This window comes from Pholcus phalangioides, unplaced genomic scaffold (assembly GCF_987345545.1).
Source record: "Pholcus phalangioides strain wild (caught in Gottingen) unplaced genomic scaffold, Ppha-v1.0 ptg000011l_1, whole genome shotgun sequence".
Taxonomy (NCBI): domain Eukaryota; kingdom Metazoa; phylum Arthropoda; class Arachnida; order Araneae; family Pholcidae; genus Pholcus; species Pholcus phalangioides.
The window spans coordinates 33,271,906-33,288,753 of record NW_028301604.1 but is presented as its reverse complement, the minus strand read 5'-3'; the positions used below and the strand labels follow the sequence as shown (position 1 = coordinate 33,288,753).

At 38.0% G+C, this 16,848-nt stretch overlaps 1 protein-coding gene across 6 annotated transcripts in view; it reads right to left on the bottom strand.

The window, feature by feature from the left end:
• Positions 1 to 247: 247 nt before the first annotated feature.
• Pde1c (Phosphodiesterase 1c) overlaps positions 248 to 16,848 on the bottom strand; it is a 923,665-nt gene continuing 907,064 nt past the window's right edge. For 5 of the 6 annotated variants that reach the window (XM_089239484.1, XM_089239482.1, XM_089239480.1 and 2 more), the window contains one exon: positions 248 to 452. In XM_089239484.1, the coding sequence (XP_089095610.1) occupies positions 412 to 452 (41 nt within the window). In that variant the 3' untranslated portion in view covers positions 248 to 411. Of the gene's footprint in view, positions 453 to 480; positions 1,133 to 16,848 lie in introns of those variants that run through there. The other variant, XM_089239481.1, reaches the window with a different exon arrangement.

Below are 16,848 nucleotides of genomic sequence, written 5' to 3'. Positions count from 1 at the left end.
CATCTGATTAATTTTGTCACACCAGGTCAGTTTTTGCTAAACAAAGCTTATTAAATTGACGCAAAGCTCATTTAACTGAGCTTAAAGCTCAATCCAAACCTAAACAAACGTTTAAATCTTATTCAGGATTCGAAATTTTAATTTATTAAACAGACGTTTCATGCGCTGAATCGAATATTGGCAGCTCAAACGATTATTGACTGCAACCCTGGAAGGTTGACAGAATATTTAACCTAGAACAAATATATACACACAATACATGTTTGTATTTATTTTAAAAAGTAAAACATAGAAAGAAAAAAAATGCATTAACGGCTCTGATACATAAAATGTGTTAGAGGCTCTGATTAGTGAATATATTCTCTTTTACATCAAGAAAATTTGACATTTCCACAATTTTCGGCATGGACATCAGTCTTTCATCACTGACAGTTGAGCTCGTAATTCTGCATCTAGTATATATATATATATAAAAAGAAGATATTTTCATATAAATCTCCAAAGTAGAAATGAACATAATATTCGTGATAGATTTTATATAACTTTCTTTTGACTAGTGACCTTGAAAAAATCATTAGGAATGTTCAACTCATTCTTGGGCAGTGGGATCTATACTTCCCACTTACTTCATTATATGAAATGTTCTTTTGGGAAGTGAATTTACCCCATTCTATAGTTTTCCCTTTCTATTGGTTTATGACTAGGATCACTGTCTTAAGATTGTGAATTTTCCGGGGAAGATTACTTCCCACCCTCTAGAAGCTTATTGAAGACCAATATATCTAATAAAATGAAAATTACCTCTTTTAATGGTATTCTCAAAACAATAACAAATGACAAAAAAAAGAGAAAATTCTTGGTGTATAGACAATTCCACACGGTGCATTTCCGCACATGGGGAATGGGGAGTTTGGGGACAAATCCGCACAGTCCATTCAAGCACTTGCGAAAACAAAGGTCCTTCGTCGTCTTTCTTTTTCTGTTTTTCTTTCTGTCTCTTTCTTCTTTTCTTCTCTACCATAAATCGACCGAAGTTATAAGGGGGCTGTATCCACATGAAATTGTGCCACTGAAATTATCTTTGATGCATTCCATAATGAGTAACCCAAATCCAAAGATCAGAATGCTTATCCTGGGTCCTCGAGAAGAGGTGGATTTAGAAGGCAAAAAAAGATACAAAAGGTACGTTAAACTAAACAAACGCATTTCAAACATTCTTCTTGATTATAAAAGCACGAAAGATATTAAGAAATGTTTGGAATCACTAGCTTATATTGCAAAATTAGAGTAAACTTTAGCAACACAATTTTAGTATCAAGAGCTGGACGTGGCTCTGTCCCGCAAGGGATAATTTTAGTTATGTGTGTTTAGTGTGCTAGAATTTTAGTATGTGTTTGAACATGTATAATCAGGAAATGAAAAATTATTCAATTTAAAAATTATTTTACAATACTTTATAGTTAATTAGATTTTATTAACTATGTTTCTCTTTTTCAACCGAAATATGCTTTGTTTTTTTTTATTATGACACCGAATTATTTTCGAATTAATAAGGGAAATATTTTACAGGCAAATTTCTGGTTATTATTTAACCGTTATGTCTTACTTGGAGCTCTGATTTTTTTCCCTGCATCATATGAATGTGCATTTGAAAAATTTTAAAGTAAGGTTTTTTTCAGAGGTGAAAGTAAAAATTTTGCATTTCACACTACAGTCGATTCCCGTTTTAACGAATATCGTTATAGCGAAAATCTCGTTTTAACGAACACTTTTTTAATTCTCTCAGATAATTTTATATAGGAACGATGCGAAAACTTGGAATTTCTTTATAGCAAAAATTCGTTATAACGAAGTGATTTCTCTAGTCTCTTGGAGTTCGTTATAACGGGATTCGACTGTATTTTCAGTTGCAATATTTATGTTGAGGATTTAAATCCATGTTATACGCTAAATCAATAAGTGTGATAAATTTTAGGGCGTACACCTTCAAACGATTTATTCCAGAGGAAATGGGCGGAGTGAAAAAAATGTTCATTTGTAGGAAAAAAAAAAGGAGTTCAAATATTTTTTGTAAACAATGATGACTCCTTATCAGCATAAATATTCGGATTTCAAATCGGTAAATTATTGTTTTGTTTTATGAATTCATTCTGATGTGCTAAAATGTGCATTCAACATGACTGATGTCTAGTTGCATGACAAGCTATTTTTGGAAGATTTTTTTCCATGTGGCCTCTCTGTTTCTGAGCCATCATGTGGGCTGGACAAACACCATCTATAGCAGATGTGCTGTGATTTATTTCGTTAATATAGACGGCAGCATCTAATAGACCTTATTTTGTGCTTTGTTTATAATGTTCCAGTGATTTAAGATTGCTGTCCGTTCTGTTTCTGTGTCTCTCACTCTCTCGAGCATTCGCAATCATGTAGCCAACGCGTTAACATCTATTTCTTTCGTGCTTCTTCCTTTATCATGTGTTGTGTATTAAATGTAATACTTCAAAGAGTTCACTTCGTCTTCTATCGTCTTCCACTCGGACGAATGTTTCAGCGAGTAAGGCCCCTTTCACACGGAGCGGATGCGGATGCGGACGCGGATCCAGAAGAAGTTTTAACAATTGGAATATACTGCGCCTTTCAGACGAGCCGAAAAATCTCGCACCTAGGAAATGTTCATGCGGGTCCGGACGTCGTCCGCATGTGTCAAAACCTAAGTGCGGGCTCCGCATCCGCACATAGAAGTTTTGACAATAGGTTTATTCGGAGCTATTCAGACGATGCGGAGCGAATTCGTCCGAATCTTTGGCTACTTTTTGAAGGTGATTTTTCACGGAATTTTTTTAATTATTTGCCATAAATACCCTTAAAAACACCATATTATGGTCCCTGCTCATTAATATAATGTACCTACATACGTCTATCCCTCCGTTTCCTTCTGAGGTGGAGATATAGCAACTTTAACTGCCTTTTGTCCATATTTCACAATTTTATACAATAAAACCTGCCAACAATGGCCACTGACGGTACCAAAATTATAAGTCGTTCTGTTCATTACGAATATTTAATTGACTAAATACTTTAATAACTTTTGAATTTAATTTAAAAATTTTAATTTTTTTCTTTTTAAATATTAAAAATTATTTAAAAAATATAAATATTTTAAATATTTGTTATTTTTAAAATTTTTTAATCTTTTAATTTTTTTAAACTTTAAAAAAAATACTTTTATTAAACAACGTTATCCACGTACGGTGTTCACTCAGGGCCGGATTAAGTCGTTTGAAGACCCTAGCACTTGAATATTTTTGGTGGTTCCCCCGATACCTACAAGTTTATTTTACTCGATATTCAGTCTATAAACTTAAAAAAAATGAAATTTTATATTTTAGAAGTGAGACTAATCTAAGGATGGGATTTCACTCTAAAAGGTTTATGAAAGTTATTTTATAAAACTTGAAAAATGTAACCAATAAACGCATCTGTTACATTCGAGAGAACTTAACTGATCCGCCTATTGGTGGCATTTTTCAAGTTTTATAAACGAACTTTTATAGTGTAATCCCGGCCCAAGACAAAATTGTGATGTGAATATTTCTAATCACAGGCATTTTGAAAGTCTCGGATGCGGACCCGCGTCCGCATACCCTTTCAAACGAGCATTGAAGATGCGGACGAATCGCCCGCATCTTTAGTTCGAAATTCGTGCATAAAAACTGTTTTTTCGCAATTTTTGTAATTATTTTTCTCCTTCACCCCTGATTCAGTGCCCATAGGCAGCCTAGAGGCATTCTTTGGTGGTTTAATCCAGAGCCATATAGAATATGGGAATAAAGATGTCTTCATTCCGATCCTCACAAGTAGTCGATGGGAGAAAATGTCTTCAAATATTTTCAAAATATTTTGAAAAAAAAAATCCGTCTTTTCGGAAAAATATGGAAGAAAAATTTTCTCCAAAAACATCCAAAACATTCGATGTTCCAAAAAAAAGAAAAAAAATTCAGGAGATATCAAAGAATTTGCAAGTAGTAAAAAAGGGGAGGGGTAGAGACTTTCAAAATGCCTGTGCTTAGAAATATTCACATCACAATTCTGTCTTAGGCCGGGATTACACTATAAAAGTTCGTTTATAAAACTTGAAAAATGCAACCAATAGGCGGATCAGTTAAGTTCTTAACAGATGTGTTTATTGGTTACATTTTTCAAGTTTTATAAAATAACTTTCATAAACCTTTTAGAGTGAAATCCCATCCTTAGATTAGTCTCACTTCTAAAATATAAAATTTCATTTTTTTAAGTTTATAGACTGAATATCGAGTAAAATAAACTTGTAGGTGTCGGGGGGAACCACCAAAAATATTCAAGTGCTAGGGTCTTCAAACGACTTAATCCGGCCCTGACTGAACACCGTACGTGGATAACGTTGTTTAATAAAAGTATTTTTTTTAAAGTTTAATAAAAGTATTTTTTTTAAAGTTTAATAAAAGTATTTTTTTTAAAGTTTAATAAAAGTATTTTTTTTAAAGTTTAATAAAAGTATTTTTTTTAAAGTTTAAAAAAATTAACAGATTAAAAATTTAAAAAAATAACAAATATTTAAAATAATATTTCAGCTATTTATATTTTTAAATAATTTTAAAAATTTAAAAAGAAAAAATTAAAATTTTTTAATTAAATTTAAAAGTTATTAAAGTATGTAGTCAATTAAATATTCGTAATGAACAGAACGCTTATAATTTTGATCCCGTCAGTGGCCATTGTTGGCAGGTTTTATTGTATAAAATTGTGAAATATGGACAAAAGGCAGTTGAAGTTGCTATATCTCCATCTCAGAAGGAAACGGAGGGATAGACGTATGTAGTTACATTATATTAATGAGAAGGGACCATCATATGGTGTTTTTAAGGGTATTTATGGCAAATAATTAAAAAAATTCCGTGAAAAACCACCTTCAAAAAGTAGCCAAAGATGCGGACGAATTTGCTCCGCATCCGCATCGTCTGAATAGCTCCGAATAAACCTATTGTCAAAACTTCTATGTGCGGATGCGGAGCCCGCAGTTAGGTTTTGACACATGCGGACGACGTCCGGACCCGCATGAACATATCCTAGGTGCGGAGATTTTTCGGCTCGTCTGAAAGGCGCAGTATATTCCAATTGTCAAAACTTCTTCCGGACCCGCGTCCGCATCCGCTTCGTGTAAAAGGGGCCTAATGAAACATAAAACTGGCGACGAACTATGGGATGTTTACCAAATTGATGCCTGATGAGAGCTGGTATGTTTATTTCGACATTGCTTTTCCTTATCACGCTCGAGTTTCGTGGCACTGGTATCTATCTATATTGATGTTTATAAAATTCTAACATGGCAACAATTGGGTCTATGCCTAAGTTCGATACCTCAAATTCGCGATCCTGGGATTTATACAGGGTGATTATAAAAAAACTATCCCGACATATGGGCCCCTAACTATCATACCATTCGCAGAAACTGAATGAAATTTTGGCATAAGGTATTTTGATGTATGCGCTCAAGAATGATATGGAAAACAACAGTGTCACTCTAACAGTTACGGTTACAGTGAGAAAATTTCGAAAATATCAAATGGCAACATCAAGTTTTTTGTATTGGAATGTGATCTACATTGTGAAAAACCCTAAATAGCGTTCGAACGGCAACTGTAGCATGAAAATCACCGGCGGTAGATAGGCTAAAAGTGAGGACAACCAATAAGGACAGAGAAGCAGCATAAAATAAAGCATTTTATTGTGTTTCACAAATTTTCCACATGACCTTGTGGAGGACTAATCAGGCTGGGATCTCAGCCGAAGAAACGGTGTGACGAATGAAACGAACATTAATGCTCTGGTGCACGGCAAAGTCCTTTTTACTTTTTCCTTGCCTAGCTCCGGGGATTTTCGTGCTACAGGTGCCATTCCAACGCTATTTAGTGTTTTTCAGTATGGAGATCACATTCCAATACAAAAAACTTGGTGTTGCCATTTGTCACTGTTAGAGTGACACTGTTGTTTTCCATATCATTCTTGAGCGCATACCTCAAAATACCTTATGCCAAAATTTCATTCAGTTTCTGTGAATGGTATGATAGTTAGGGGCCCATATGTCGGGATAGTTTTTTTATAATCACCCCGTATATACAACAGCTTACTTTTTTCTTGGAAGCAAATGCGATAACGCTTCCGGAAGAGAAAAGGGCTGGGGGTCTATTACGCTCACGTCGTTATACAACGAGGTCGTTACTGACGTCACGCCCTTAACGCAAATTCTCAACGAGCCTCATAACGCAAATCTCAGCCACCATCGTCAAAAACTTGATTTTTCTCAGCAACTCGCGGTATGTCGTTATCTATTTTACGAAAAACTCCCTGGTCCGAGAGTTGCGTTAGCTCCGAAAGGGATGGACCAATCGGATAATTTTCTCCGCTGCTGATAATCATCATCACTATCAACGAGTGCTGCAGCACGTGCGTTATTATTATTTTATTTATTTGTGCGCGTTAGTGTGTGTTGGTTGTCCCTAATTTTCTAAGCTGCATTTTTTTTAAATTCATCCGGGTTATTTTTATTTTCATCAAATATTTGAGAAAAAGGTAGGCTATGCACGCACATGATACTGGCGCGGGGAAATTTTCTAAATTATTACGTTTAAAAAATGATTCTCTATTGAAGTTCAATGATGTTATGAATTTCCAAAACGACTATCAAAAATATCATCATCATATATTACCATGTTTTTAACACATTTATCTACCGTCTTGATATTAAGTCAAAATCAAGAACAAGTAACCTTTTATTTACATCATTAATTAGAAAATTGGTTTCTTTGTTTCACACATGAAAATGAAGTGCCACCAAATCTACACTGTTGTTGACATCTTTTTTATACTCCGATCAGAAAATGCACTCAAGGATTAGAAAAAATTTATTTGTTGATTAATAAAATTTACTTTGATTTTTTTAGAGTGTGCGCAGAGTATAGTGTGTGTGTAATGGTGTTTACTGCATTACGCTTCTGTGTACTGCACAGAAAGTAGCAACACTTAATTGATATTACAAAATATCAATGTGATTAAACGAATTAAGAAGGGGAAAGTCTGGAGACGTTTAAATATATATTGACGTCAATTTTGAACGAGATGTAAAAAAAATATTGAGCGAATTTCAAAATGTCTTGAAAACATCGCGATAGAGAGATTTACCAGTTAAATAATATTCTTATATTAAAGATGAGTTTAAGATTAGAATAAAGGCATTTCCATACAAGATTAAAAAAAAATAATAACGTTGTGTAGAGTGATTTATCTTTGTACCGAGTATAATAATTTATAACGATTTACCACTATGAATAATTTTTTCCAATCAGTATGTGTACAGATAACATTTTAAACGATAATGCTGTCTCTGAATCATGTTACTAAATTAAGGAACGTAATTCAGAGAATTATTATTCATTATAATGAACAACTTGATAAATTAATAATGAATGAATAATTTTCAATTCTAACTAATTTGTCTCCGTTGCTCTCACCATCGAAAAATGTACGCGCGAGCGGCCATGTTTACTTCCGTAACGCGAACATAACGAGTGGTCTCCGGTTCTCGTTAGTTAACGTTTTACGTAGCGATGTCGATGTGAGAAAAATCTATCCCACAATGCACCGCAAACCCCAAACACGTTTGAAACGCGGACATAACGACATGAGCGTAATAGACCCCCTGTTCTTTTGGCTGTGTGCGGAATAAAAACGCTAGGGATTTTGCGTTCCCTTGTGTCGCCTCAGCAGATTTCTGATGTGAGTTTTGATAATATACTCGAACTACTGAAGAATCATTTCTGCCCAAAACCCTCTGAAATTTATTGCAGATTTCAATTTCAAGTCCTCAATGAGTCCGTAAATTCTTACGTTTCCGAATTAAGAAAATTAACTGAAAATTGTAATTTTGGTGCTACTCTTGCTGAACGATTGCGCGATCAGTTGGTATGTGGATTACGAGATGAAGGAACTCAACGGAAGTTACTGTCAGAGCCAAAATTGAATTTTGACGATGCTGTTGCCAAGTGCCTTGCAGCTGAAACTGCGTTTTCACAATCAAAACAAATTCATTTTCAAAATTCTCAAGTTTCTAATTCAGGAACTTCTGATTTCGTTGATCAAGTTAAAAGTAAAAAGAAATTTAATTCGCAACAAAAAAATGTTTCAAAGGATGACTTTTCTAATAACAGTTACGTATGTTTTGGTTGTGGTGGACGACATGATCGTTCTAATTGTCGTTTTAAATCAGCGACTTGCGGGCACTGTGGCAAGAAAGGGCATATACAAACTGCAATGCCAGGCCAAGGGTATTCAGAAAAATAAACCATACACACATAAAATTAAAACCGAAAATTAATATTCGAATTCTGTAGTTAACTTTTCTGGTTTCAAACAAGCTATCGAGGTTTTATTGAACAACCATGCATTAAAAATGGAGATTGATTCTGGATCTTATTATTCTATAATTTCTGAAGAAACTTTTGAAACTTTGTTTGGTTGCTGCAAACCTAAGATTAGAGACACTTTTGTGAAATTGCGGGATTTTCAAGGAAATTTAATTTTACTTCTAGGTTCATGCATAGTAGAAGTACAATTTGGGAACAAGAGAGTCAGATTACAACTGCTAATTTCAAAATGCAAATGCACAAATATTTTGGGTTTCTCATGGTTTGACCCTTTGGGTGGAGTTAAAAAAATTGAATCTAATCCTGTGGATTTTATAATTCAAAAATACAGAGAGGTTTTTGATGCTGGATTGGGTACATTTGCAGGACCTGTCGTGTCTTTATTAATTGTGATCTTAACGAGCATCAGGATCGTTGTGATTCATACGCGGAGATAGACTTAGAAGTCAGGGGGGTCATGGTTAATATTGTCGGGGGGGGGGGCGCGATGATGATGATGTCAATTCATGCATACATATACACATTAGATCAGTCGACTTCACCTTTGACGATGGGGGCAATGCCCCCTCCCCCATGCCCTCCTGTATCTCCGTCCATGTTGTGATTAATAAACGACAAGCATTCGAATTTATAAAAATGAGAAAATTCGATATTTAACTAATTTTCACGGATTTGAATGACTGATTAGTTAATTATGATTTTAATTAGCATCAGGGTTGTTGTAATTAATAAATGAGAAGCTTTCAGATTTATGAAAATTAGAGAAATCGCATTTTTACTTATTTTCGCGAATATGAATGACTGATTAGTTAATTATGATTTTAATTAGCATCAGGATCGTTGTGATTAATAAATGAGAAACTTTCAAGTTTATGAAAATTAGAAAATTCGCAATTTTACTAACTTTCACGAATTTGAATGACTATTTAGTTAATTAATTATGAACTTAATTAGCGTCAGGATCGTTGTGCGTCTAATTGATTAAAATTAGAAAATTCGCATTTTTACTAATTTTCATGAAATTTGCTAAATGCCAGCATTTACCGAAGTACTTGGTAAGAGCCCGAAATGTATACGTTTACAGGCGTGTTGCTTTTACCAACTCGACTTGGTTACTCTCTTCGGGCTTTTTTACCGTAACATTATACACTGCTCAAAACAATTAGGGGAGCACATGGTTTTAACAAAATTACGCAAAGATGTATACCGATAAGTAACATAAAATGAATCATCCATAATTTAAAGCCTAGCAGGAAACGGAAGAAGAAAACTTCATATGCAAATCAAAGTTCATGACGTCAAAAACCAGAAAAAGGAGATAAGGGCAGAAATCGGGATGTTGCAGAAACGTCTGTTTTACTGCCGTAACTGTGAAATTCGATTGCGCAGTATTTTTTTTTGAGACAAGGTGACTTGAGGATGTCTCAACAACGTGATTTACCGGAATCCATGGCATGGCGTGTTATAGGCAGACTGGAATCCGGGCAAACACAACGTAGTGTCGCGGACGCTGTTGGAGTCGCCAGAAGTGTTGTTGCAAGGCTGTGGAATCGATTCCAAGAAACAGGAAATGTTAGACGTTGACCAGGGCAAGGTCGGCCACGCGCCACTACAGCAACTGATGACCGGTATATACGGTTAACAGCCCGTCGAAACAGAACAGGGAATGCTACGCAGCTGAAAAGACGGTTGCTCTTGGTAACAGGACGAAGGGTGTCCAGCCAAAAAGTACGTAATCGGCTTCATGAGGGAGGGCTCTATGCACGTAGCCAATGGTCTGCATTCCGTTGACCCCACGCCACCGTGCGGCCTGAAGAAGATGGGCTGCTGAACATCGAGATTGGGAGCAACATGATTGGAGCCAAGTGCTGTTTACAGACGAGTCCCGATTCAGTCTGGAGCGTGACACCCGACGTGTTCTGGTATGGAGGGACAGGGGCACTCGAAATAACCCCGCATTCGTTCGTGAAAGGTCACAATACAGACGAGCTGGTTGGATGGTATGGGGTGGAATCAGCATAGGCGGACGTACGGACCTGCATATCATTCGGAATGGCACTTTGACGGCCCGAAGGTATGCAGACGAGATACTGCGACCTCATGTCATCCCTTACGCTGGAGCCATTGGAGATTCCTTTGTTTTCCAGGATGATAATGCCCGACCGCATAGAGCTTGTCTGGTGGAGAACATGTTTGAAGCTGAAACAATACAGCGTATGGAATGGCCAGCGTGCTCTCCTGACCTGAATCCAATCGAGCAAACATGCTCGGACGACGCATTGCTGCGCGACCAAGGCCGCCTGTTACTGTCCGAGACTTGCAGATTGCACTTCTTGAGGAGTGGAACAGTATTCCCCAAAGTCTGATCGATAACCTCATCGCATCCATAGCAAACAGGTGTGCAGCAGTCTTAGCTGTTCGAGGAGACCACACGCCCTATTAAAACTCATGCATCATGTCTAAACAGCACTTTTTTTTATCGTTTACATGCAACCAAATTGTTGCCCTAAATCATCTTTTCATGTTTTTTCCATATTTTCAAAGAATTAAAGCTTATTCCAAATTTTTTTACGTCTTTTTTCTGTATTGCGCATTGATACGCGTGTACTATCCATTCTATGCCAATACGTGGCTGTCTCGCACGGTTTTCTTCACTTTTTTGCTTGCTCCCCTAATTGTTTTGAGCAGTGTATATATATGTATATCTCTTATACTTATTGTATATCTTATATGTATATCTCTTGCCGCTGTGGTGGTCGAGTGGTTATAGTGCCGGACTCGTGATGCGAGGATCCGGGTTCGAACCCCACAGTGGTGGTCGGCTGAAGTTGGTTTTCTGTGGTTCCCAACTTCAAGGCGCAAATGCGAGCCGATCTCCCCGTTAAAAAATCTCGCCACAGAGAGTAACAGTCCTACAACGGTAAATCATTCAACCATAACACTTCACTCATAGTTTGTAAAACTGGGTGCAGATGACAGCACTACACATAACAAGCATTACACAGAAAGAAACTTTACGTCAGGTTGCACTACACGTACACGCACATTCCCGCATGTATCGATTCGTTGGGGGGTTCCGCGGGGGGGGGGATGCATGTGTGGTGTAGCAGTAGTAGGTAGGGGCTCGGGGATCCATGATGTTCTTAAGTCAGCCACCTCGTTGGGCAATTTGCCTGTTGTGGCGTTGTATTTGTATTTGTATCATACTCTGTTTTCCTTTCATTTGTTTTTTTTACTTTTATAGTTTTTATTTCCTTTCTTTTTCGAACGTGAGGTTAGGTTAGGACAAGGTTACCATATTTATCGTTGATTCGTTAAACAGAGATAATCCGAATTTCTTGCCAATCGCTTGTAAGCGAAGCGGATAAGGAGGAAATCAGAAGGGTAAAAACAATGAAAAAATATTTGAATTCGGTCTGTAAAATGTTACAATGTACGTACAGTATTATGAAATGAACAAAACTATGAAATGAACATGCACGAACTTTTGTCACAATTATCATAATATAATTATATGCACGGCCGGTCTGAAGTAAACAATATTTTGCCACGCTTGAGATACGACTATTTGAAAAGTTTTTTTTCTTCATCTCTATTACCTTGATACAGTGGTTCCCAAAGTGTTGGTCGCGACCCCCTTGGAAAGTGTGTAACGTTGATGATTAAAGATGTCGCGAGAGAACTTCGTAAAATATGTCCTCGTGAGATTAAATATATCAAATCAATATAATAACTCGTCTTTGGGGGGTGGTCACATAGTTTGCCCACCTGTTTACATATTTTACTGTGATTTTTAGAAAAATATCTACCCTCTCCAAAGAGTTAACTGATCATAAACTGAAGAGCCAAAAAAACTGGTACAGGCATGCGTATGCAAATAAAGAGATATGGAACCAATCAGAGTACGGCGCTGCGGTCGGCAACGCCTATATAACACAACAAGTGTCTGGCATAGTTGTTAAATGGTTACTGCTGCTACAATGGCAGGTTATCGAGATTTAAGTGAGTTTGAACGTGGTGTTATACTCGGCGCACGAGAGATGGGACATAGCATCTCCGAGGTAGCGATGAAATTTGAATTTTCACGTACGACCATTTCACGAGTGTACCGTGAATATCGGGAATCCGGTAAAAAAATTAAATCTACGACATCGCTGCGGCCGGAAAAAGATCATGCAAGAACGGGACCAACGACGACTGACGAGAATCATTAAACGTGACAGACGTGCAACCCTTCCTCAAATTGCTGCAGATTTCAATGCTGGGCCATCAACAAGTGTCAGCGTGCGAATCATTCAACGAAACATCATCGATATGGGCTTTCGGAGCCGAAGGCCCACTTGTGTACCCTTGATGACTGCACGACACAAAGCTTTACGCCTCGCCTGAGCCCGACAACACCGACATTGGACTGTTGAGGACTGGAAACACGTTGCCTGGTCTGACGAGTCTCGGTTCCAATTGCTTCGAGCTGATGGACGTGTACGGGTATGGAGACAACCTCATGAATCCATGGACCCTACATGCCAACAGGGGACTGTTCAAGCGTGTGGAGGCTCTGTGATGGTATGGGGCGTGTGCAGTTGGCGTGATATGGGACCCCTGATACGTCTAGATACGACTCTGACAGGTACGTAAGCATCCTGTCTGATCACCTGCACCCATTCATGTCCATTGTGCATTCCGACGGACTTGGACAATTTCAGCAGGACAATGCGACACCCCCACACGTCCAGAATTGCTACAAAGTGGCTCCAGGAACACTCTTCTGACTTTAGACACTTCCGCTGGCCACCTAAATCCCCAGACATGAACATTATTGAACATATCTGGGATGCCTTGCAACGTGCTGTTCAGAAGAGATCTCCACCCCCTCTTACTCCTACGGATTTATGGACAGCCCTGCAGGATTCATGGTGTCAATTACCTCCAGCACTACTTCAGACGTTAGTCGAGTCCATGCCACGTCGTGTTGCGGCATTTCTGCGGGCTCGCGGGGACCCTACATGATATTAGGCAGGTGTACCAGTTTTTTTGATTCTTCAGTGTAGTACCAATATTAAAGATGAGAAATTGATATTTGCTCCATGTATATACAGGGTGGTCACTATCGACCGCCCAATAATTTCACACGTGATGTCTTTTGAAAAACTAATATAGAAAAGTGTTTTCCGTTTTTCGATGGGACGAATATTAAGTGAGTTATAAGCTTTTAAAATTTTGTGACTCGTCATTTTTCTAACGGTCAATTATATGCCAAACACCGAACCAAAGTGCATTTCTCCGCCAGCAGCGGGTTGTCACTTCTTAAAAATGAACTGAAAGATTCAATCTCATTAGAAGCCAAGTTCGGCCTTCTTACTTCACGATTGACACTTTTCTCTCCATGTAGTGTGATACTATAACCTTGCTATTACGTATCACTTACGTGTTAGCTTCATCTTCTATATTGGCAAATTTATCGCAAGATTTGTACCATGTTAGCCAAATGAGATCTGTTTGAAAATTTTCTTAGCCAAATCAACACTTTTTTGCCAAAATGTGCAATTATTTTACCGTCACTATTAAGTCTAATTTTCTGAGGGAAGGTGCATACAGTGCGTACGTGTTTACTGCGCAATCATTATTTTACGTTGTTGTTTACAATGTTGATCAATAAAACGGCAGTATTTTTTTTTTTTTGGTTTTTTGAACTTTCATCGAAACTGTAACTTGTGAAAAGCTTCAACGAGGGATGTAAAAATGGTAGCTTGATGAAGTTGTGACTTAGTGAAAACAGTAAAATAATAACAACGATTCAATCAGAAACTTTTAATCAAACTTGTTGCGAAAGAAACAAAGTTGAGTGTACCTAACAGTCTGAGTGTGTAGCTAGTGTTGTGTCTGATATTTCAGTGCTGCCATCCATGCTTGAAATTGTGAGTGAAGTATAATGATTGAATATTTGTAACATTGTAGGCCTGTTGCTCTCTGTGGCGAGACTTTTTAACGGGGAGATCGGCTCGCATTCACACTTCTAAGTTAGGAACCACAGAAAACTAACTACAGCCGAGCACCACTGTAGCGACGGTGGGGTTTGAACCCGGGACCTCGTGATGCGAGTCCGTCACTATGATCACTCACCCACCAGTGGCTAAAAGGAAGACTGCATCTTACACTAGAAAGTGCTCAAAATGTGCTCCGTCTATTGAGATACATGAAGAAGCACGGCGTGGGATGGAGAGCTGAACCCGTTCCAGCATGGACGGTGTCACTGTTGTCACTACCGCATGCAAGGCTACGAGGTCTTCTTGCGAGTCAAGCGTATGCCTATACACATGCGCTTTAAGATGGCCCCATAAAGAAATCTAAAGGGTTTAGGTCAGGGGATCTAGCAGGCCACTGTATTGGGCCACCGCGGCCAATCCACCAATTTGGGTATTTTTGATTTAACCACTCGCGGACATTCAATGCGTAATGGGCCGGTGCCCCATCATGCTGCAGCCAAAGATTTCGCAAGATAGCCAAGGGAAGGTCGTCAAAGAAGTCTGGGAGGCAATCTCTCAAGAAAACGAGGTAGTTTTCAGCAATCAGACGTTGTGGAAGCAGATATGGTCCCAGAAGATTGTTGCTTATAATGCCGCACCAAACATTAATTCCCCAACGAACCTGATGAGCATTTGGACGTGTTGCATGGGGATTTGAAAAATCCCAGATATGTGGCTGTTATGGCTGTTGAAGACACCTTCACGAGTAAATGTTGCTTCCTCAGTCCATAATAGAATCCTGTTTAGGAAAGTGCTGTCATTGGAATGCTGTGGAAGCAGTCATTGACAGAATTCTTTCTGTAATAAATATACTTAGCCATTTAAAAGGCTAAAACCTAAAGGTGTTATTTTGCTATCATATAGTGGCAACGGTGCTTTTGTAAACATAACACAACGTTTTTGAGTCTCCAGTGAGTAAGCTGTTTGTGCATTTTCACGCCAGTGCTTAGATTATGTATCTCCACATTTAACGTAATAAATAATCAGTTATTAATGTTAAACCAGTTCTTGAAACATTATTTATAATAATGGCGACGAGGAAGTGTTCCGGTAAAGGTAAATAAATCGAATCTTGTATGCGCTGAAAAAGAAACTGATTACGCTACAGTTACAATGTCGAAAGTAGGCCTGGTTGGTCAGTTGTCGATTTACGATGATGCCAATGAAGATTTTGACTTGTACATCGAACGGCTCGAGCAGTATTTGCTAGCTAACGAAGTGGAAGATGAAAAACGCGTGCCAGTGTTGATCTCCGTGCTCGGTGCAAAAACATATAAATTGCTTCGTAACACCGCGTCTGCCCAAGGACTGTGAGTATGAAGAGCTCGTCAAATTGCTTCAAGAACATTTTCGTCCTGCACTGATTACCATCGCTGAAAGATTCAAGTTTCACCGACGAAATCAAAAGGAGGGTGAAAGCGTCACCGAGTATTTGGTGGAATTAAAATGGCTGGCATCAACGTGCGTTTTTGGCGATTTTTTGGACCAGGCTTTGCGGGAAAGATTCGTTTGCGGTATTCGCTGCGAGGCAACTCAAAAACGTCTACTGGCAAGAAAAAATTTGAAACTTGCAGATGCCATTGACATAGCTATAGCAATGGAAGTCGCTGAAGAAGGCTCTAGTAATATCAAGGTTACAGCGGCTGAACTCTCATCGAATGTACCTCGAAAATCGACTTTTCATCAAAATAAGCCAAGATGGAGTAAAGGTGTTCATGGTAATAAGACAAGTTCTCAGAAATGCTATCGATGTGGTGCGTCACACACTGCCGAAAAGTGTAAATACAAAAATGCTAGGTGCCATGCCTGCAATAAAATTGGACATATTATTCCAGTATGCAAGTCAAAGCAGAAAAATTTCTCTGCTAAAATGGTATCTACTGCAGATAAATTGGACACTGAAGAGTGTAATTTATTTTCAGTGAATTCAATTAATAAATTGAATAAAGAATCTCGTTTCTTGGTTAACGTACAGATCTGTAGTAAAAAATTGGAAATGGAGTTAGATACTGCGGCAGATGTAGCCATTATCTCCGAGTGTTGGCTGAAGAAACATTTACCTCATGTTGTTCCCAAGTTTACAAATGTATTTCTTAAAGATTACAATTAAAATCCTATCGATGTTTCCGAAGAGGTGATTGTAGATGTCACTTATGAGAACCAGACTTCCAAGTCCTGTGCTGTAATTGCCAAAGGCGATCGATCAGTATTGTTTGGAAGGGACTGGATAAAATGTTTCAAGTTGAATTGGCCTAAAATTTTCCATACGCAACGTGAATGAATCCGGTGTTCCTGCCAAGAGACTGACTGATAAATATTACAAGCTTTTCGAGGAAAGTTGTGAACCAATTAGACATATCAAG